The sequence below is a fragment of the Anomaloglossus baeobatrachus genome, chromosome 2, assembly GCF_048569485.1.
Source record: "Anomaloglossus baeobatrachus isolate aAnoBae1 chromosome 2, aAnoBae1.hap1, whole genome shotgun sequence".
Classification (NCBI taxonomy): domain Eukaryota; kingdom Metazoa; phylum Chordata; class Amphibia; order Anura; family Aromobatidae; genus Anomaloglossus; species Anomaloglossus baeobatrachus.
The window spans coordinates 636,230,419-636,254,160 of NC_134354.1; the positions used below are offsets into that span (position 1 = coordinate 636,230,419).

The 23,742-nt window shown below is 49.6% G+C and overlaps 1 protein-coding gene across 1 annotated transcript in view; it reads left to right on the top strand.

The window, feature by feature from the left end:
- Window positions 1-23,742, top strand: part of PRPF40B (pre-mRNA processing factor 40B) — a 184,430-nt gene that overhangs the window by 109,535 nt on the left and 51,153 nt on the right. Inside the window, 3 exon segments of the mRNA XM_075336908.1 lie at window positions 6,971-7,121; window positions 7,849-7,982; window positions 14,230-14,344. Coding sequence (XP_075193023.1) covers window positions 6,971-7,121; window positions 7,849-7,982; window positions 14,230-14,344 — 400 coding nt within the window.

Here is a 23,742-nt window from a genome sequence, read left to right on the forward strand (position 1 = left end):
CACCGTCTCCAAGGCGGCCTCCTCATGACTTTCGGCCGCCCCAAACCGCATCCTCGGTCGGTGGCAGGCTCTCCCGCTTTTGCGACGCCTGGTGGCCACATGTCCAAGACCGATGGGTGAGGGACATTCTGTCTCACGGTTACAGGATAGAGTTCAGCTCTCGTCCTCCGACTCGTTTTTTCAGAACATCTCCGCCCCCCGAGCGGACCGTTGCGCTTTTTCAGGCGGTGGACACTCTGAAAACAGAAGGAGTGGTGATCCCCGTTCCCCTTCAGGAACGCGGTCGCGGTTTTTACTCCAGTCTGTTCGTGGTGCCAAAAAAGGACGGCTCATTCCGTCCCGTTTTGGACCTCAAATTGCTCAACAGACATGTGACAACCAGGCGGTTTCGCATGGAATCCCTCCGATCTGTCATCGCTTCGATGTCCCAAGGAGACTTCCTAGCATCAATCGACATCAAAGATGCCTATCTCCATGTGCCGATCGCTCAAGAGCATCAATGCTTCCTGCGTTTCGCCATCGGGGACGAACACCTTCAGTTTGTGGCACTGCCTTTCGGCCTGGTGACAGCCCCACGGGTCTTCACCAAGGTCATGGCATCCGTCGTAGCGATCCTACACTCTCAGGGCCACTCGGTGATCCCTTACCTAGACGATCTCCTAGTCAAGGCACCCTCACGGGTGGCTTGTCAACACAGTCTGACCGTTGCTCTGGAGACTCTCCAGAGGTTCGGGTGGATCATCAATTTTCCAAAGTCAAAATTGTCTCCGACCCAGTCACTGACGTACCTCGGGATGGAGTTTCATACTCTCTCAGCGATGGTCAAGCTGCCGCTGGACAAACAGCGGTCGCTGCAGACAGGGGTGCAATCCCTTCTTCGGGCCCAGTCGCACCCCTTGAGGCGCCTCATGCACTTCCTGGGGAAGATGGTGGCAGCAATGGAGGCAGTTCCATTTGCGCAATTTCATCTGCGTCCACTCCAATGGGACATTCTCCGCAAATGGGACAAGAGGCCGACGTCCTTAGACAGGAACGTCTCTCTGTCTCTGGAAGCCAAGACCTCTCTTCAGTGGTGGCTTCTCCCCACTTCTCTGTCGAAAGGAAAATCCTTTCTGCCCCCATCCTGGGCTGTGGTCACGACGGACGCGAGCCTGTCAGGATGGGGAGCGGTTTTTCTCCACCACAAGGCTCAGGGAACCTGGACTCCGACAGAGTCCTCCCTTCAGATCAATGTTCTGGAGATAAGGGCAGTGTATCTAGCCCTCAAGGCGTTCCATCGGTGGCTCGAGGGCAGGCAGATCCGCATACAGTCGGACAACGCCACGGCGGTTGCGTACATCAACCACCAGGGCGGCACTCGCAGTCGTCAAGCCTTCCAAGAAGTCCGGCGGATTCTGCTGTGGGTGGAGGCCACAGCCTCCACCATCTCCGCGGTTCACATTCCGGGCGTAGAAAACTGGGAAGCAGACTTCCTCAGTCGCCAGGGCATGGACGCGGGGGTATGGTCTCTCCACCCGGACGTGTTTCAAGAGATCTGTTGCCGCTGGGGAACGCCGGACGTCGATCTCATGGCGTCTCGGCACAACAACAAGGTCCCGGCATTCATGGCACGGTCTCAGGACCACAGAGCTCTGGCGGCGGACGCCTTAGTTCAGGATTGGTCGCAGTTTCAACTGCCTTATGTATTCCCTCCTCTGGCAATGCTGCCCAGAGTGTTGCGCAAGATCAGGTCCGACTGCCGCCGCGCCATCCTCGTCGCTCCAGATTGGCCGAGGCGGTCGTGGTACCCGGATCTGTGGCATCTCACGGTGGGGCAACCGTGGGCGCTCCCAGACCGACCAGACTTGCTATCTCAAGGGCCATTTTTCCATCTGAATTCTGCGGCCCTCAACCTGACTGTGTGGCCATTGAGTCCTGGCTCTTAGCGTCCTCAGGGTTGTCTCAAGATGTCATTGCCACTATGAGACAGGCCAGGAAACCAACGTCAGCCAAGATCTATCACAGAACTTGGAGGATCTTCTTAGCCTGGTGCTCTGAGAGGGGGTTTATCCCCTCGCCGTTTGCCTTACCCAGGTTTCTTTCCTTCCTTCAATCGGGATTGGACAAGGGTTTGTCTCTCGGCTCTCTCAAAGGTCAAGTCTCGGCGCTTTCCGTGTTTTTTCAAAAGCGTCTAGCCAGGCTTCCGCAGGTCCGCACGTTCCTGCAGGGAGTTTGCCACATAGTCCCACCTTACAAGCGTCCGCTGGAACCCTGGGATCTCAACATGGTTCTACGGGCTCTTCAAAAACCACCTTTTGAGCCGCTGCGGGATGTCTCTCTATCACGTCTTTCGCAGAAGGTGGCATTTCTAGTGGCGGTTACTTCACTCCGTAGAGTGTCAGAGCTTGCAGCGCTGTCATGCAAAGGCCCTTTCCTGGTATTTCACCAGGATAAGGTGGTTCTGTGTCCGGTCCCGGACTTTCTCCCTAAGGTGGTGTCCACTTTTCATCTCAATCAGGATATCTCCTTACCTTCATTTTGCCCTCATCCAATTCACCAATGTGAAAAGGATTTGCATTTGTTAGATCTAGTGAGAGCACTCCGGATCTACGTGTCTCGCACGGCGCCACTGCGCCGCTCTGATGCGCTCTTTGTCCTTGTCGCTGGCCAGCGTAAGGGGTCGCAGGCTTCCAAGTCAACCTTGGCTCGGTGGATCAAGGAGCCGATTTTTGAAGCCTACCGTTCTTCTGGGCTTCCGATTCCTGCAGGGCTGAAAGCCCATTCTACCAGAGCCGTGGGTGCGTCCTGGGCATTGCGGCACCAGGCTACGGCTCAGCAGGTGTGTCAGGCGGCTACCTGGTCGAGTCTGCACACTTTCACAAAACACTATCAGGTGCATGCCTATGCTTCGGCAGATGCCAGCCTAGGTAGGCGAGTCCTTCAGGCGGCGGTTGCCCACCTGTAAGAGGGGGCCGTTGTTTCGGCTCTTTTTATCGAGGTATTCTTTTACCCACCCAGGGACTTCTTTTGGACGTCCCAATTGTCTGGGTCTCCCAATGGAGCGACAAAGAAGAAGGGAATTTTGTTTACTTACCGTAAATTCCTTTTCTTCTAGCTCCTATTGGGAGACCCAGCACCCGCCCCTGTTCCCTTCGGGCTGTTTGTTCTTTTGTGTACACATGTTGTTCATGTTGAATTGTTCTTTTGGTTCATGGTTTCAGTTCTCCGAACATCCTTCGGATTGAATTTACCTTAGACCAATTTATAAGTTTCCTCCTTCCTGCTTTGGCACCAAAACTGATGGGCCCGTGATGCACGGGAGGGTGTATAGGCAGAGGGGAGGGGTTACACTTTTTAAAGTGTAATACTTTGTGTGGCCTCCGGAGGCAGAAGCTATACACCCAATTGTCTGGGTCTCCCAATAGGAGCTAGAAGAAAAGGAATTTACGGTAAGTAAACAAAATTCCCTTCTTTCATTGCAGCCATTTGGTACATTCAAAAGAGTTCTTTTTTTCTCATTAATGTACACTCTGCACCCTATCTTGACAGAAAAAAACCCAGAAATGTAGAAATTTTTGAAAATTTGTTAAATAGAAAAAACTGAAATATCACTTGGTCATAAGTATTCAGACCCTTTGCTCAGTATTGAGTAGAAGCATCCGTTTGAGCTAGTACAGCCATGAGTCTTCTTGGGCATGATACAACAATTTTCTCACACCTGGATTTGGGGATCCTCTGCCATTCTTCCTTGCAGATCCTCTCCAGTTCCGTCAGGTTGGATGGTGAATGTTGGTGGACAGTCATTTTCTCTCCAGAGATGCTTAATTAGGTTTAGGTCAGGGCTCTGGCTGGGCCAGTTAAGAATGATCACAGAGTTGTTCTGAAGCCACTCCTTTGTTATTTTAGCTGTGTTGTTAGGGTCATTGTCTTGTTGGAAGGTGAAACTTCGGCCAAGTCTGAGGTCCAGAGCACTCTCGAGGAGGTTTTCTTCCAGGATATCTCTATACTTGGCCGCATTCATCTTTCCTTCAATTTCAACCAGTCATCCTGTCCCTGCAGCTGAAAAACACCCCCATAGCATAATGCTGCCACCACCATGTTTCACTGTTGGGATTGTATTGGGCAGGTGATGAACAGTGCCTGGTTTACTCCACACATACCACTTAGAATTATTACCAAAAAGTTCTATCTTCGTCTCATCAGACCAGAGAATCTTATTTCTCATAGTCTGGAAGTCCTTCATGTGTTGTTTTGCAAACTGTATGCGGGCTTTCATAAGTCTTGCACTGAGGAGAGGCTTCCGTCGGGCCACTCTGCCATAAAGCCCTGACTGTGGTGGAGGGCTGCAGTGATAGTTGACTTTGTGGAACTTTCTCCCATCTCCCTACTGCATCTTTGGAGCTCAGCCACAGTGATCTTGGGGTTCTTCTTTACCTCTCTCACCAAGGCTCTTCTACGATTGCTCAGTTTAGCTGGACGGCCAGGTCTAGGAAGAGTTCTGGTGGTCCCAAACTTTGTTCACTTAAAGCGAACCAATCACCAGGATTTTCGTATATAACCTAAAGCCATTGCTATACTGGCACTATCAGGCTGATTCTATACATACCTGTAGTGGTCAACTCGGATGTTTAGGTTTTGAAATCCAAGAAAGTGAAGTTTGTAAAATCAGCAGCTTCTTGAGTGACAGTTGCACTGGAGCAGATCATATATTCATAGTTATCCCCTCCCGCTGTTAGAATAATCATAAGTATTATACAAGCTACTCACTTTGTCTAGCAGGACCTGTGTAAGGTGATACCCATGTGACCTGGTATCCAGCTTTGATGGCTGAGGCTCCGCACCTTCTGGTAACATGGGTATGACCTCACCACAGGTCCTGCTAGACAAAGTGAGTTGTTTGTATAATGCTTATGCTAATTCTAAGAGAGGGAGGAGATAACTATGAATATATGATCTGCTCCAGTGCAACTGTCACTCAACAAGCTGCTCATTTTACAAACTTCACTTTCTTGAATTTCAAAACCTAAACATCCGAGCTGACCATTACAGGTATGTAGAGAATTAGCCTGATAGTGCCAGTACTGCACTGGCTTTAGGTTCTATACGAAAATCCCTTTAAGGCTTATGGCAGCCACTGTGCTCTTAGGAACCTTGAGTACAGCAGAAATTCTTTTGTAACCTTGGCCAGATCTGTGACTTGCCTCAATTCTGTCTTTGAGCTCCTTGGACAGTTCCTTTGACCTCATGATTCTCATTTGGTCTGACATGCACTGTGACCTGCGAGGTCTTATATAGACAGGTGTGTGCCTTTACAAATCAAGTCCTATCAGTTTAATTAAACACAGCTGAACTCCAGTGAAGGAGTAGGACCGTCTCAAGGAGGATCACAAAGAAATGGACAGCATGTGACTTAAATATGAGTGTCTGAGAAATGGGTCTGAATACTTATGACCATGTGATATTTCAGGTTTTTCTTGTTTAATAAATTTGCAAACTTGTCTACATTTCTTGGGGGGGTTCTGTCAAGATTGGGTGCAGAGTGTACAATAATGAGAAAAAACTTTTTTGAATTTACCAAATGGCTGAAATGAAACAAAGATTGAAAAATGTAAAGGGGTCTGAATACCTTCCGTACCCACTGTATGTATATACAGCTCTGGCAAAAATTAAGAGACCACTGCAAAATTGTCAGTTTGTCTGATTTTTTGCTTTATAGGTATATTTTTGAGTAAAATGTAAATTGTTCTTTTATTCTATAAACTACTGACAACATGTCTCCGAATCTACAAGCAATAAATTTTGTATTTTCTGAAAATCAAAAATGGTCAAAATAACAAAAAATGCAGTGCTTTCAGACCTCAAATAATGCAAAGAAAACAAGTTCATAATCATGTAAAAACAACAACACTAATAATGTTTTACCTCAGGAAGAGTTCAAAAATCAATATTTTGTGGAATAACCATGATTTTTAATCACAGCTTTCATGTGTCTTGGCATGCTTTCAACCAATCTTTCACACTGCTTTTGGGTGACCTTATGCCACTCTTGGTGCAAAAATTCAATCAGTTCTTCCTTGTTTGATGGCTTTTGACTATCCAACTTCCTCTTGATTACATTCCAGAGGTTTTCAATAGGGTTCAGGTCTGGAGATTGGGCTCGCCATGACAGGGTTTTGAAGTGGTGGTCCTTCATCCACACATTGATTGACCTAGCTGTGTGGCATGGCGCATTGTCCTGCTGGAAAAAACAGTCCTCAGAGTTGGAGAACATTGCTTGAGCAGAACGAAGCAACTGTTTTTCCAGGATAACCTTGCCTGCGGCTTGATTCATACATCCTTTGCAAAATTTAATCTGCCCAATTATTGCCCAATATCTTGGATAAGGAAATCTTCTCTGATGAGTCTAATTTTCAGCTTTGCCCAACACCTGGTCATCTAATGGTTAGACGGAAATCTGGAGAAGTGTACAAACCACAGTGTCTTGCACCCACTGTGAAATTTGGTAGAGGATCAGTGATGATCTGGGGATGTTTCAGCAAGCATGGAATTGGGCAGATTAAACTTTGCGAAGGACGTATGAATTAAGCTGAAAGAGGGAAGGAAAAGAAGGAAAAGTTTTTGCGTTATGGTAATCATAGGATTGGTAGACATTGTAATGATATGGAAATTACGAATAAATGGAAACAACATTTTCAAAACATCGCTATTTATTTAGTATCACATTTGAGTGGTGAAACAAAAAATGCAAAAATTATATAACAAAAAATATTACACCTATAAATTTGAATATTTATGTAAAAACTAAAATAGACTGATAAAGTACACATATTTGGTACCATCGTGTCCAGAATGACAAAATCTATATAACTATCACACTATCTAGCCCCTACAGTGAGCACTGTAAAAAAAATAAAAATAGGGACTTAGCCCCTATAAAACTCATAAATGCAGTAAAGGACTGTAAAGTTTAATTTATTTTATATCTATCTAGGAGCAAGCAAAGCAGCTGAGGAAACGCAATGTCCAAGCCCTGAAAAATATCTTGGATAATATGAGCAATGTTAGCTTCCAGACAACATGGTCAGAGGCTCAGCAGTACTTAATGGATAATCCAATGTTTGCTGAGGATGAGGAGCTGCAGAGTGAGTATGTAGCACAAGTGGTAAATCTATGGGAGAGTGAAACCTACAGTGGTTGGTTCTGTAACTCATGCTAAATTAGTGATTGTCCTGTAAAACTAAGGGGCACTTTGCACACTACGACATCGCAGGTGCAATGTCGGAGGGGTCATGTCGAAAGTGACGCACTTCCGGTGTCGCACTCGACATCGTAGTGTGTAAATCCTAGATGATACGATTAACAAACGCAAAATCGTAGTAATCGTATCATCGGTGTAGTGTCTGGGAATTCCATAATTACGCGACTGCGACAGGTACGATGTTGTTCCTCGTTCCTGCGGCAGCACACATCGCTGTGTGTGAAGCCGCAGGAGCGAGGAACATCTCCTACCTGTGTCCTGAAGCTCACGCCGGCTATGCGGAATGACAGAGGTGGGCGGGATGTTTACGTCCCGCTCCTCTCCGCCCCTCCGCTTCTATTGGCCGCCTGCCGTGTGATATCGCTATGACGCCGCACGACCCGCCCCCTTAATAAGGAGGTGGGTCGCCAGCCAGATCGACGTCGCAAGGCAGGTGAGTCCATGTGAAGCTGCCGTAGCGATAATGTTTGCTACGGCTGCTATCACAAGATATCGCTGCTGCGACGGGGGTGGAGACTACCGTGCTCGGAATCGCAAGCATCGGCTTGCGATGTCATAGTGTGCAAAGTGCCCCTAACTGCTGTAGTCCCCTAATATTGATATTTTTCTAGATATGGATAAGGAAGATGCACTCATTTGCTTTGAGGAACACATCCGAGCTCTGGAAAAAGATGAAACTGAAGAAAAGGAAAAAAGTAGACTCCGGGAAAGGCGCCAGCAACGTAAAAATCGGGAATCTTTCCAGGTACACCCCAAATAAGTCTCAATCCTCCATATGGTATTCAGTACACTGCGGTTTAGTGCCACATGATTTATCCTATTTGTGTTCTTGTCTAGAAAAACAAAATTGTGATGCCGCCATTGGTAACGGATTTTTGTTTTATAGTTTAATGTTTTTTATTTTCTTTGTCGCTCCATTGGGAGACCCAGACAATTGGGTGTATAGCTTCTGCCTCCGGAGGCCACACAAAGTATTACACTTAAAAGTGTAAAGCCCCTCCCCTTCTGCCTATACACCCCCCGTGCCTCACGGGCTCCTCAGTTTTTATGCTTTGTGCGAAGGAGGCTGACATCCACGCATAGCTCCACATCTTAGTCAGCAGCAGCTGCTGACTATGTCGGATGGAAGAAAAGAGGGCCCATAACAGGGCCCCCAGCATGCTCCCTTCTCACCCCACTCTGGTCGGCGGTGTTGTTAAGGTTGAGGTACCCATTGCGGGTACATAGGCAGGAGCCACATGCTGTTTTCCTTCCCCATCCCTTAATGGGCTCTGGGTGAAGTGGGATCCTAATCGGTCTCCAGGCACTGGGACCGTGCTCCCTCCGCAGCCCCTGGGGAATCTGCTGGACAGGAGCCGGGTATCGTCAGGGACAAGGCCCTGCTACTGTGAGGTACTCTGTGTCCCCGTGGGGGACCGCGCATGGAGCGCTTGTGCCATACACACTGCAGCACTGCTGGGTGTGTTAGTGCGCCGGGGACTACCGCGCCGACCGCGCTTATTTGCCGGCCACGCTTATAACTTTAGTCCCCGGCTTTTGCGGCCTAGTATCGCATATTCCCGCCCCCAGGCCTGCCAGTCAGGGGAAGGGCGGGACGCTGCACAGGACGTCAGCGCTGAGGGCTGGAGCATACTTTGTATCCTCCTCCCCCCTCACTCAGCACAGTGGGGCATCAGATTCCCGCACTTTCTAGGGCACGCCCACGGCCCCCTCCTCCCCACAGAACGCCGGCAGCCATTCCTGTCAGCACTTCTGACGCTGGAGAGGAGAGACAACACGGCTCTGGGAGGCCCAGGCAGGGAATCTGGTGATCACACAACCGCTTGGAGCGGTCGGTAAGCAGCACCTGTGGTGCTGGCCCCACTGAGTGCCGAAGTGTACATATATATATATGCTTATATGCTATACATTTACACTGTACGGTCGCACTGTTGATTTTTGGCTATATAACCTCTTGGATTGTACTCAGAGGAGACAACAGCATGTCGTCCGCAAAAAGCAAGGGTGCCAAAGCACAGGCTTACTTTGCAACCTGTACCTCATGTGCGGCTATACTACCGGCAGGTTCCACCGACCCTCATTGTGTGCAATGCTCGGCCCCTGTGGCACTTACTCAGCCGGAGCCTCTGCTACTGGTGGCCCAGGTGGAACCACCTGCTACCACTGTCCATGTGACAGGGACGGAGTTTGCAGTATTTGCTGACAAACTGTCTGAGAGTATGGATAAATGGTCTGCTAAGATACTAGAAGCCTTACAGTCCAGACCGGTGACTCAGGCCCCGGGCACTGTTGAATCATTGACCCCAGGCCCCCCTCAGTTGGAGCAGCAAAGTGCTCCTGGGGTGACTCATAGGTCCCAGGGTGAGGTCTCTGACACGGACCGCAGTCCCAGGCCGCCTAAGCGGGCTCGCTGGGAAATTCCCTCGACTTCATCACACTGTTCAGGGTCTCAGCAGGAGGACTCTCTGGATGATGAAGCGGAGGTAGCAGATCAGGATTCTGATCCTGAGGCCACTCTCAACCTAGATACACCTGAAGGTGACGCCATAGTGAATGACCTTATAGCGACCATCAATCAGGTGTTGGATATTTCTCCCCCAGCTCCTCCAATTGAGGAGTCAGCTTCTCAGCAGGAGAAATTCCGTTTCAGGTTTCCCAAGCGTACATTGAGTACGTTTCTGGATCACTCTGACTTCAGAGAGGCAGTCCAGAAACACCGAGCTTGTCCAGATAAGCGTTTTTCCAAGCGCCTTAAGGATACACGTTATCCCTTCCCCCCTGACGTTGTCAAGGGCTGGGCTCAGTGTCCCAAGGTGGATTCTCCAGTCTCCAGACTGGCGGCTAGATCCATAGTTGCAGTGGAAGATGGGGCTTCACTCAAAGATGCCACTGACAGACAGATGGAGCTCTGGTTGAAATCCATCTATGAAGCTATCGGCGCGTCTTTTGCTCCAGCATTCGCAGCCGTATGGGCACTCCAAGCTATCTCAGCTTCTCATGCGCAGATTAATGCAGTCACACGTACGTCTGCTCCGCAAGTGGTGTCCTTAACCTCTCAGGCGTCGGCGTTTGCGTCCTACGCCATTAATGCTGTCCTGGACTCTGCAAGCCGTACGGCGGTAGCATCCGCCAATTCGGTGGCAGTCCGCAGGGCCATGTGGCTACGTGAATGGAAGGCGGACTCTGCTTCCAAAAAGTTCTTAACCGGTTTGCCATTTTCTGGCGACCGCCTGTTTGGTGAGCGATTGGATGAAATCATTAAACAATCCAAGGGAAAGGACTCATCCTTACCCCAGTCCAAACCAAACAGACCTCAACCACGGAAGGTACAATCGAGGTTTCGGTCCTTTCGGTCCGCGGGCAGTTCTCAATTCTCCTCGTCCAAAAGGCCTCAGAAGGATCAGAGGAACTCCGATTCATGGCGGTCTAAGTCACGTCCTAAAAAGACCGCCGGAGGAACCGCTCCCAAAGCGGCCTCCTCATGACTTTCGGCCTCCTCACACCGCATCCTCGGTCGGTGGCAGGCTTTCCCGCTTTTGTGACGCCTGGCTGCCACAGGTAAAAGACCGTTGGGTGAGAGACATTCTGTCTCACGGTTACAGGATAGAGTTCAGCTCTCGTCCTCCGACTCGATTCTTCAGAACATCTCCGCCCCCCGAGCGAGCCGATGCTCTTCTTCAGGCGGTGTGCACTCTGAAGGCAGAAGGAGTGGTGATCCCTGTTCCTTTTCAGCAACAGGGTCACGGTTTTTACTCCAACTTGTTCGTGGTGCCGAAAAAGGACGGATCCTTCCGTCCTGTTCTGGACCTAAAACTGCTCAACAAACACGTAAAAACCAGGCGGTTCCGGATGGAATCGCTCCGCTCCGTCATCGCCTCAATGTCCCAAGGAGATTTCCTAGTATCAATCGACATCAAAGATGCTTATCTCCACGTACCGATTGCTCCAGAGCATCAGCGCTTCCTGCGTTTCGCCATAGGGGACGAACACCTTCAGTTCGTGGCACAGCCTTTCGGCCTGGCGACAGCCCCACGGGTCTTCACCAAGGTCATGGCAACAGTAGTAGCAGTTCTGCACTCTCAGGGCCACTCGGTGATCCCTTACTTAGACGATCTGCTTGTCAAGGCACCCTCTCAAGTGGCATGCCAACACAGCCTGAACATTGCTCTGGAGACTCTCCAGAGTTTCGGGTGGATCATCAATTTTCCAAAGTCAAATCTGACACCGGCCCAATCACTGACATATCTTGGCATGGAGTTTCATACTCTCTCAGCGATAGTGAAGCTTCCGCTGGACAAACAGCGTTCACTACAGACAGGGGTGCAATCTCTCCTTCAAGGCCAGTCACACCCCTTGAGGCGCCTCATGCACTTCCTAGGGAAGATGGTAGCAGCAATGGAGGCAGTTCCTTTTGCGCAGTTTCATCTGCGTCCACTTCAATGGGACATTCTCCGCAAATGGGACAGGAAGTCGACGTCCCTCGACAGGAACGTCTCCCTTTCTCGGGCAGCCAAGGCTTCCCTTCAGTGGTGGCTTCTTCCCACTTCTCTGTCGAAGGGGAAATCCTTCCTGCCCCCATCCTGGGCTGTGGTCACGACGGACGCGAGCCTGTCAGGGTGGGGAGCGGTCTTTCTCCACCACAGGGCTCAGGGTACTTGGACTCAGCCAGAGTCATCCCTTCAGATCAATGTTCTGGAGATAAGGGCAGTGTATCTTGCCCTAAAGGCGTTCCAGCCGTGGCTGGAAGGCAAGCAGATCCGAATTCAGTCGGACAACTCCACAGCGGTGGCATACATCAACCACCAAGGCGGAACACGCAGTCGGCAAGCCTTCCAGGAAGTCCGGCGGATTCTGCTATGGGTGGAAGCCACAGCCTCCACCATATCCGCAGTTCACATCCCGGGCGTAGAAAACTGAGAAGCAGACTTTCTCAGTCGCCAGGGCATGGACGCAGGGGAATGGTCCCTTCACCCGGACGTGTTTCAGGAGATCTGTTGCCGCTGGGGGATGCCGGACGTCGACCTAATGGCGTCCCGGCACAACAACAAGGTCCCGACATTCATGGCACGGTCTCAAGATCACAGAGCTCTGGCGGCAGACGCCTTAGTTCAGGATTGGTCGCAGTTTCAACTCCCTTATGTGTTTCCTCCTCTGGCACTGTTGCCCAGAGTGTTACGCAAGATCAGGTCCGACTGCCGCCGCGCCATCCTCGTCGCTCCAGACTGGCCAAGGAGGTCGTGGTACCCGGATCTGTGGCATCTCACGGTGGGCCAACCGTGGGCACTACCAGACCGACCAGACTTGCTGTCTCAAGGGCCGTTTTTCCATCTGAATTCTGCGGCCCTCAACCTGACTGTGTGGCCATTGAGTCCTGGATCCTAGCGTCTTCAGGGTTATCTCAAGAGGTCATTGCCACTATGAGACAGGCTAGGAAACCAACGTCCGCCAAGATCTACCACAGGACGTGGAGGATATTCTTATCTTGGTGCTCTGATCAGGGCCTTTCTCCCTGGCCATTTGCCTTGCCCACTTTTCTTTCCTTCCTTCAATCCGGATTGGAAAAAGGTTTGTCGCTCGGCTCCCTTAAGGGACAAGTCTCAGCGCTCTCTGTGTTTTTTCAGAAGCGCCTAGCCAGACTTCCACAGGTACGCACGTTCCTGCAGGGGGTTTGTCACATAGTCCCTCCTTACAAGCGGCCGTTAGAACCCTGGGATCTGAACAGGGTGCTGATGGCTCTTCAGAAACCATCTTTCGAGCCAATGAGGGATATTTCTCTCTCACGCCTTTCGCAGAAAGTGGCCTTCCTAGTAGCAGTCACATCACTTCGGAGAGTGTATGAGCTAGCAGCGCTGTCATGCAAAGCCCCTTTCCTGGTGTTTCACCAGGACAAGGTGGTTCTGCGTCCGGTTCCGGAATTTCTCCCTAAGGTGGTATCCCCCTTTCATCTCAATCAGGATATCTCCTTACCCTCTTTTTGTCCTCATCCAGTTCACCAATGTGAAAGGGATTTGCACTTGTTAGATCTGGTGAGAGCACTCAGACTCTACATTTCTCGTACGGCGCCCCTGCGCCGCTCGGATGCACTCTTTGTCATTGTCGCTGGCCAGCGTAAAGGGTCACAGGCTTCCAAATCAACCCTGGCTCGGTGGATCAAGGAACCAATTCTCGAAGCTTACCGATCTTCTGGGCTTCCGGTTCCCTCAGGGCTGAGGGCCCATTCTACCAGAGCCGTGGGTGCGTCCTGGGCTTTGCGGCACCAGGCTACGGCTCAGCAGGTGTGTCAGGCAGCTACCTGGTCGAGCCTGCACACTTTCACGAAACACTATCAGGTGCATACCTATGCTTCGGCAGATGCCAGCCTAGGTAGGCGAGTCCTTCAGGTGGCGGTTGCCCACCTGTAGGAAGGGGCCGTTTTACGGCTCTATTACGAGGTTTTACTTTACCCACCCAGGGACTGCTTTTGGACGTCCCAATTGTCTGGGTCTCCCAATGGAGCGACAAAGAAGAAGGGAATTTTGTTTACTTACCGTAAATTCCTTTTCTTCTAGCTCCAATTGGGAGACCCAGCACCCGCCCCTGTTCCCTTCGGGCTGTTGTTCTTTGTGTACACATGTTGTTCATGTTGAATGGTTTCAGTTCTCCGAAATTTCTTCGGATTGAATTTACTTTAAACCAATTTATAACTTTTCCTCCTTCTTGCTTTTGCACCAAAACTGAGGAGCCCGTGAGGCACGGGGGGTGTATAGGCAGAAGGGGAGGGGCTTTACACTTTTAAGTGTAATACTTTGTGTGGCCTCCGGAGGCAGAAGCTATACACCCAATTGTCTGGGTCTCCCAATTGGAGCTAGAAGAAAAGGAATTTACGGTAAGTAAACAAAATTCCCTTCTTTTTGTAGCCTTATGCTTTATACAAATCCATCTTTGGTTTCTTGTTTTATGTGGGGCTTTATTACACATCTACTACTCTATTCTTCTATATGTTCTTCTTCCAGGTTTTTCTTGATGAACTACATGAAACCGGACAGTTACATTCCATGTCTACTTGGATGGAGCTGTACCCATCAGTAAGCACGGACACTCGCTTTGCTAACATGCTAGGACAGACAGGTGATTCTCTTTACCCTTATATTATACTTTTAAAAACAGTGATCACACTAAGTGACTACTTTTTGAAGGGAACATGTACCAAAAAATCAGGTCATCGCTAGTGTATTGAGGACTCACAACTTACACTGACATTTGCTATATCCAAATATTTTTCAATCCAAAACTTAGAAAAAGTCCTCCAATACAGTAAGATTAAATGTTTATTCCATCATGGATAAAATACAGTATCAAAAAATACAGAAGTAGTGATGGGCGGACCCGGACTGTAAAAGTCTGGATCTGCGTAGTTTCAAACGTACCCGAATCCTGGGCCTGGAATTCTGAGGGAATTCTGGTTAATGATCTGGATCTGGCACTCGGGTAATATAAAAAATAAAGGAAAAAAATAAATTGAGCGGTGCTATACTTACCATGCCTCCGCCGTGGTTGTAATAGCTCCCCCAGCCTCTCATCCTTCTTCGGGGGCCGCTCATTAGGCTCATGCATACTAACTGCTTTCCCCACCCATCGGCGTCTGTGATTGGTTTCAGTCAGATGCCCCCCATGCTGAGTGACAGCTTGGCTGATGCTTCCAATCACAAACCCTGTCTGCGGGTCTATAACGTACGGTCAAAGTAAATAAATAAATAAATAAATTGGCGTAGGGTCCCCCTTATATTATGATACCCAGCAAAGATAAAGGCCCTGGCTACAGGCTGCAGCCCCCAGCTCTGTTCTTATCTTGGCTGTGTAGCAAATTAAGAGAATCACATGCGGCTTTTTTTTTTCTTAAATTATTTAAATAAATAACTTAATAACAAAAAAAAACAGCTTGCGGTGCCCTCCAATTTTGATACCCAACCATGATAAAGCCTGACAGCTGGGGGCTGATATTCTCAGTCTGGAGTGACACATGGTTATTGGGAGCTCTCCAGCCTAAAAACAGCAGCCTGCAGCCTCCCAGCATTGTGGCATCCATTAGATGCAACAAGCCCAGCACTTTACCCGACTCTTGCCGATTGCCCTGGTGCAGTGGCAATTGGGGTATTAAGGAGTTTTTGGCAGCCTACAGCTGACACTAAGCCCTAGATTATTAATGGGATGTGTGTATGAGACACCCCCATCACTAATCTGTAAGTAAAAAAGAAAAACACAAGCACCAAAAAATCCTTTATTTGGAATAAAAGATAGTAAAAAAAAACCTTTTTCACCACTTTATTAACCCCAAAACACCCCTGTAGATCCGTTGTAATCCACACAAGATCCTATGACGATTCAGCTCTACTAGATTTGAAATTACAGTACGTGATCATGGAAAATGTCTGCACACTGTAACTGCAGGCACAGTCTGAGCCGCGATCAGCGGTGACGTCACTCAGGTAAGTTGTGGTCACAGCTGGTAGATTCCCACGGTCCTCCACCTGTATGGGGAGATAAGGTATGCACACCAGTGACTATGGAAGGGGAATACATGGAATAGCAGAAACTGCTGTGTGAATACTGACATGAAAAATTCAATAGCTATTTGTAAGAATGAAATGTGAAAAATGGAACCTGCATTACTGCCATGAATATATGAATAAAGAGAAATTTAGCTACTGAATTGATCAATGCAGAAGAGCCCCAACACTACGCCAAAGTATTTCTCTACGTTGGGGTCCCTAGCTTGTGTGTGTCCTCTCATGCAGTTAAAAAACTTACCGTGTATGGGACGCTGAGACCCAGGCTATATATACGATGTGGATTGGCAATAGGTGTGTATGGGGAGGGTTCACAAACGAAAAACTACTAACATTAAGGAATAACGTTTGGAACTCCATTCTATGTCTGAACTGGGTGCAAAAAACCTAAAAAACATCACTATGGGGAGATAAGGTATGCACACCAGTGACTATGGAAGGGGAATACATGGAATAGCAGAAACTGCTGTGTGAATACTGACATGAAAAATTCAATAGCTATTTGTAAGAATGAAATGTGAAAAATGGAACCTGCATTACTGCCATGAATATATGAATAAAGAGAAATTTAGCTACTGAATTGATCAATGCAGAAGAGCCCCAACACTACGCCAAAGTATTTCTCTACGTTGGGGTCCCTAGCTTGTGTGTGTCCTCTCATGCAGTTAAAAAACTTACCGTGTATGGGACGCTGAGACCCAGGCTATATATACGATGTGGATTGGCAATAGGTGTGTATGGGGAGGGTTCACAAACGAAAAACTACTAACATTAAGGAATAACGTTTGGAACTCCATTCTATGTCTGAACTGGGTGCAAAAAACCTAAAAAACATCACTATGGGGAGATAAGGTATGCACACCAGTGACTATGGAAGGGGAATACATGGAATAGCAGAAACTGCTGTGTGAATACTGACATGAAAGAAGGGAATTTTGTTTACTTACCGTAAATTCCTTTTCTTCTAGCTCCAATTGGGAGACCCAGACAATTGGGTGTATAGCTATTGCCTCTGGAGGCCACACAAAGTATTACACTTAAAAGTGTAAGGCCCCTCCCCTTCTGGCTATACACCCCCAGTGGGATCACTGGCTCACCAGTTTTAGTGCCAAAGCAAGAAGGAGGAAAGCCAATAACTGGTTTAAAGACCAATTCAATCCGAGGAAACATCGGAGAACTGAACCATACCACATGAACAACATGTGTACCCGAAAAAACAGAAAAACCCCGAGAAAACAGGGCGGGTGCTGGGTCTCCCAATTGGAGCTAGAAGAAAAGGAATTTACGGTAAGTAAACAAAATTCCCTTCTTCTTTGTCGCTCCATTGGGAGACCCAGACAATTGGGATGTCCAAAAGCAATCCCTGGGTGGGTAAAAGAATACCTCATGATAGGGCCGTCAAACGGCCCTCTCCTACAGGTGGCCAACCGCCGCCTGAATGACTTATCTACCTAGGCTGGCGTCTGCCGAAGCGTAGGTATGCATCTGATAATGCTTGGTAAAAGTAAGTAGACTCGACCAGGTGGGTGCCTGACACACCTGCAGAGCCGTAGCCTGGTGCCGTAATGCCCAGGATGCACCCACGGCTCTGGTAGAATGGGCCTTCGGCCTTGAGAGAACCAGAAGCCCAGTAGAACTGTAGGTTTCAAGAATTGGTTCCTCGAGCCCCCGAGCAAGGGTGGATCTGGAAGCTTGCGACTGTTTACGCCGACCAGCGACAAGGACAAAGAGTGCATCCGGGTGGCGCAGGAGCGCCATGCGGGAAGTAGAACCTGAGTGCTCTCACCAGAACCAACAGATGCAAATCTTTCTGAAATTGATGGACTGGACGAGGACACAAAGAAGGTGAGGTGATATCCTGATTGATATGAAAATGGGATACCACCTTAGGGAGAAATTCCGGAACCGGACGCAGAACTTCCCTGTCCTGGTGAAGGACCAGGAAGGGAGTTTGTATGAGAGCGTTGCTAGCTCGGAAACTCTCCTAAGAGACGAGACCGTTACTAGAAGGCCACTTCCCGTGAAAAACGGGAAGGGAGACATCCTTCAAAGGCTCGAAAGGCGGCATCTGGAGAGCAATTAGAACCTTGTTCAGATCTCAGGGCTCTAACGGCCGCTTGTACGGAATGCTGAGAAGACAAACTCCCCGTAGGAACGTGCGTACCTGAGGAAGTCGTCGTTTCTGAAAAAATACAGATAGCGCTGAGACTTGTCCCTAAAGGGAACTGAGCGACAACCCATTTTCCTACCTAGATTGCAGGAAGGAAGGAAACATAGACGATGCAACCGGCCAGGGAGAAACACCCTGCGCCGAGCACCGAGATAAGAACATCTTCCACGTCCTGTGGTCAATCTTGGCGGACGTTGGTATGCTAGCCTGTCTCATGGTGGCAACCACGTCCTGAGGTAATCCTGACGACACTAGGTTCCAGGATTCAATGCCACACCATCCGGTTGAGGGCCGTAGAATTCAAATGGAAGAATGGCCCTTGAGACAGCCAGTCTGATTGGTCTGGTAGTGCCCCCGGTTAGCCTACCGTGAGGCACCACAGAACCGAGTACCACAACATCCTCGGCCAATTTGTAGCGACGAGGATGGCGCGGCCGCAGTCGGTCTTGATCTAGCGCAGTACTCTGGGCAACAATGCCAGAGGTGGCACCTAAGGTAGCTGGAACTGCGACCAATGCTGAACTAAGGCGTTTGCCGCCAGAGCTCGATGATTGTGAAACCGTGCCATGAAACTGGCACATTGTTGTTGTGCCGTGACGCCATTAGATCGACGTCCGGCCTCTGTCAGCGGCGCCAGATCTCCTGAAACCCGTCCGGGTGAGGAGACCCTACTCTTTCGGCCACACCTCAGCGACTTAGGAAGTCAGCTTCCTAGTTTCCACACTTGGGATGTGAATTGTGGATATGGTGGATGCCGAGTCTTCCACCCACATCAGAACCTGCCGGACTTCCTGGAAGGCTTGCCGGTTGCGCGTTCTTCCTTGGTGGTTGATGTATGCCACCGCTGTGGAGCTGTCCGACTGAAGTCGGATATGCTTGCTTTCCAGCCGCTGTTGGAAGGATTGTAGGGCAAGATACACTGCTCTGTGTTCAAGAACATTGATCTGAAGAGTGGACTCTTGCTGAGTCCACGTACCCTGAGCGCTGTAGTGGAGAAAAACTGCTCCCCACCCTGATAGACTCGCGTCTGTCGTAACTATCGCCCAGGACGGGGATAGGAAGGACCTTCTTTTTGACCAAGAGGTGAGAAGAAGCCACCACCGTAGAGAGAGTGAATGCTGTTTGTCTAGCGGCAGCTTCACTATCGCTGAGAGAGTAAGAAACTCTATGCCTAGATATGTTATCGATAGGGTCGGGGTCGGATCTGACTTTAAAAAGTTGATGATCCACCCAAAACTCTAGAGAGTCTCCAGCGCAACGTTCGGGCAGTGTTGGCATGTTTCCTAAGAGAGTGCCTTGACAAGTAGATCGTCTAAATACGGGACCACAGAGTGACCCTGAGAGTGCAGGACTGTGACTACTGCTGCCCTGACCTTGGCGAAGACCAGTTGGACTGTCGCTAGCCGGCAGGTAGAGCTACGAACAGAGGGTGTTCGTCTCCTATAACGAAGCGTAGAAACGCTAGTGCTCTGGATCAATCGGCACGTGTGGATAAGCATCCTTGATGCCTAATGATGCTAGGAAATATCCTTGGGACCTTGAGGCGATGACATGGCGGAGGGATTCCATCCTGAACCGCCTGGTGTCCACGAGCTTGCTGAGCATTTTTAGATCCAGAACGGGACGGAACGGCCCGTTGTTATAGGTACCGCAAAGAATTTGGGGTAAAAACCGTGACCTTGTTCCTGAAGAGGAACGGGGGTCATCACTCTTTCTGCCTATAGAGTGCACCCTGTTTGCAGAAGAGCAGCGGCCCGGCCGGGAGGTGGAGAAATTCTGAAGAATCGAGTTGGAGGACGAGAAGTGAGCTCTATCCTGTACCCGTGAGACAGAATGTCTCACACTCAATGGTCATTGACCTATGGCAGCTAAATATCGCCAAGGCGGGAGAGCCTGCTACCGACCGAGGCCGCAAGTCATGAGGAAGCCGCCTTGGAAGCGGGTTTTCAGACTGTCGCTTTTTTGGGCGAGACTGAGCCCGCTAAGAATCTTAGCTCCTCTGATCCTTTTGAGTCCACATTGGACGAGGAAAAATGGGACCTGCCCGAGCCTCGAAAAGGCCGAAAACCCCGACTGCCTCTTGCTCTGTTGGGGTTTGTTGTGTCCGGGCTGAGGAAAGGATGAATCCTTACCCCTGGACTGTTTGATGGTTACATCCAACGCTCACCAAACAGTCGGTCAGCAGAAAAAGGCAACTGGTTAGGCAACCTTTTTTGGAAGCAGAATCTGCCTTCCATTCACTTAACGAGCAGACCAGGCTCTGCTTAAAAACACGGAGTAGCGGAGGCTACCGCCGCACGGTTCGCAGAGTCCAGGACAACCTGAATCGCGTAAGAAACAAATGCAGACATTTGAGAGGTTAAGGATGCCACCTGCGGCACAGATGTACGTGTAACCGTGTCAATCTGTGTAAGACAAGCTGAAATAGCTTGGAGTGCCCCAAGGGAGAGAATGCCGGAGCCAACGGTGCGCCGACAGCCTCATAGATGGCTTTCGACCAGAGATCCATCTGTCTGTCAGTGGCATCTTTGAGTTTGCAGTTCCATCTCCCACTGCAACTATGGATCTAGCTACAAGCCTGGAGATTGGAGGATGCCGCTCGGGACATTGGGTCCAGTCCTTGACCAAGTCAGGGGACAGGGATAACGTGTATCCTAAGCCGTTTGGAGAAGCGCATATCTGGATAAGCGTGGTGTTCCTGGACTGCCTCTCTGAAGGCAGAGTGGTCCAGAAAAATACGTGAAGCTGACTCCTCCACTGGAGGAGCTGTGAGAAATAACCCACATTCTATAGATGGACGCTATAAGATTATTTACTATGGCGTCACAATCAGGTATATCCAGATTGAGAGCGGTCTCAGGATCAGAATCCTGAGCCGCTACTTCCGCCTCATTACACAGCGAGTCCTTCTGTTAGGACCCTGATGAAACCGAGGCCGCTCATAGCGAGCCCACTTAGGCTGTCTGGGACTGACGTCCGTGCAGAGCCGTGACTCTGGGATGCGTGTGACATTCCCGGAGCTGTTAGTTATTCACAGTGAGGGGGGCCATGGATCAATGATTCAACAGTGCCCATATTGTGAGAGACATGTCCGGACTGCTAGGCTTCTAGTATCATAGCCATAGTCTCAGAAAAACTGTCAGTAAATACTGCAGACACCGTCCTCATCCCCTGGCCATTAGTGCATACAATGGGAGTCTATGTAACCTGCCGGCCGTATAGCCGTACATGCTGTACCAGCTGCATAGAAAAACATGTGGTTCTGCACCTTTGTTTTACACAGAGAATATGCTGATAACTCCTCCGCATAATCCAGGAGGGTATATACAACGTGCGACCAAACAGTGCAATGTATATAGTACAAGCATATCTATAAGTGCACTTCTGCACTAGTGGGGTTAGCACCACAGGTGCTGCTTAACGCCTGTTACAGCGATTGTGTGACTATCAGAATGCCAGGGTCTTCCACACTTGTCTCTGTATCATACAGAAACTGACACTAATGGCTGCCGGTGTCCTTGTAGAGAAGGAAGCCGTGGGCGTGCCTGAGAAAGTGCGGGAATCCGGATTCACAGTGCACACAGTGAGAGGGGTGGAGTATGCAAAACATACTCCAGCTCTCAGCTCTGCTCTATGCAGCGTCACGCCCCTACCCTGACTGTCAGGGCTGTGGGCGGTAACGAAGGGAGACTAGGCCCAGAAGCCGGGGACTCGAGTTAACAGCGCGGCCGCCGTAAAAGCGCGGGCCGCGCTGAAGTCCCCGGCGCACCACAAGTGCCAGCCGCGCCGCAGTTCCAGCGGCCGGCGCGACCGATTCATAGAAGTGGCCAGCGTCCCGCCCCTCTCCTGACTGGCAGGTCTGGGGGCGGGAACGAACGGAAGCAGGCCGCAAAAGCCGGGGACTCTAGTTATCAGCGCGGCCGCCGTAAAAGCGCGGGCCGCGCTAAAGTCCCCGGCGCACCACAAGTGCCAGCCGCGCCGCTGCCAGCGGCCGGCGCGACCGATTCCTGGAAGTGGCCAGCGTCCCGCCCCTCTCCTGACTGGCAGGTCTGGGGGCGGGAACGAACGGAAGCAGGCCGCAAAAGCCGGGGACTCTAGTTATCAGCGCGGCCGCCGTAAAAGCGCAGGCCGCGCTGAAGTCCCCGGCGCACTACAAGTGCCAGCCGCGCCGCAGTCCCAGCGGCCGGCGCGACCAATTCCCATAAGTGAGCCTGCTTCAGCAAAGCTGAATGAGGCCATGGCACAGGCGCCGCAGCGCTGATGTCCCCCGGCGCACTACAACACCCAGCATGCTGCGGTGTGAGCGCCAAATGCACGGGGACACAGAGTACCTTGAGGAAGCAGGGCCATGTCCCTGATGTACTCCGCTCCATCCAGCATCTTCTCCAGGGGCTGTAGATGGAGCACGGTCTCAGTGCCTGGAGACCGGTAAATCCCACTTCACCCAGAGCCCTGTAAAAAGGGATGGGGAAGGAATCAGCATGTGGGCTCCTGCCGCCGTACCCGCAATGGGTACCTCAACCTTACAAACACCTCCGACATACAGTGGGGTGAGAAGGGAGCATGCTGGGGACACTATATGTGTCCTCTTTTCTTCCATCCGACATAGTCAGCAGCTGCTGCTGACTAAAAAGTGGAGCTATGCGTGGATGTGTTGCCTCCTTCGCACAAAGCACAAAACTGGTGAGCCAGTGATCCCACTGGGGGTGTATAGCCAGAAGGGGAGGGGCCTTACACTTTTAAGTGTAATACTTTGTGTGGCCTCCAGAGGCAATAGCTATACACCCAATTGTCTGGGTCTCCCAATGGAGCGACAAAGAAAATTCAATAGCTATTTGTAAGAATGAAATGTGAAAAATGGAACCTGCATTACTGCCATGAATATATGAATAAAGAGAAATTTAGCTACTGAATTGATCAATGCAGAAGAGCCCCAACACTACGCCAAAGTATTTCTCTACGTTGGGGTCCCTAGCTTGTGTGTGTCCTCTCATGCAGTTAAAAAACTTACCGTGTATGGGACGCTGAGACCCAGGCTATATATACGATGTGGATTGGCAATAGGTGTGTATGGGGAGGGTTCACAAACGAAAAACTACTAACATTAAGGAATAACGTTTCGAACTCCATTCTATGTCTGAACTGGGTGCAAAAAACCTAAAAAACATCACTATGGGGAGATAAGGTATGCACACCAGTGACTATGGAAGGGGAATACATGGAATAGCAGAAACCGCTGTGTGAATACTGACATGAAAAATTCAATAGCTATTTGTAAGAATGAAATGTGAAAAATGGAACCTGCATTACTGCCATGAATATATGAATAAAGAGAAATTTAGCTACTGAATTGATCAATGCAGAAGAGCCCCAACACTACGCCAAAGTATTTCTCTACGTTGGGGTCCCTAGCTTGTGTGTGTCCTCTCATGCAGTTAAAAAACTTACCGTGTATGGGACGCTGAGACCCAGGCTATATATACGATGTGGATTGGCAATAGGTGTGTATGGGGAGGGTTCACAAACGAAAAACTACTAACATTAAGGAATAACGTTTGGAACTCCATTCTATGTCTGAACTGGGTGCAAAAAACCTAAAAAACATCACTATGGGGAGATAAGGTATGCACACCAGTGACTATGGAAGGGGAATACATGGAATAGCAGAAACTGCTGTGTGAATACTGACATGAAAAATTCAATAGCTATTTGTAAGAATGAAATGTGAAAAATGGAACCTGCATTACTGCCATGAATATATGAATAAAGAGAAATTTAGCTACTGAATT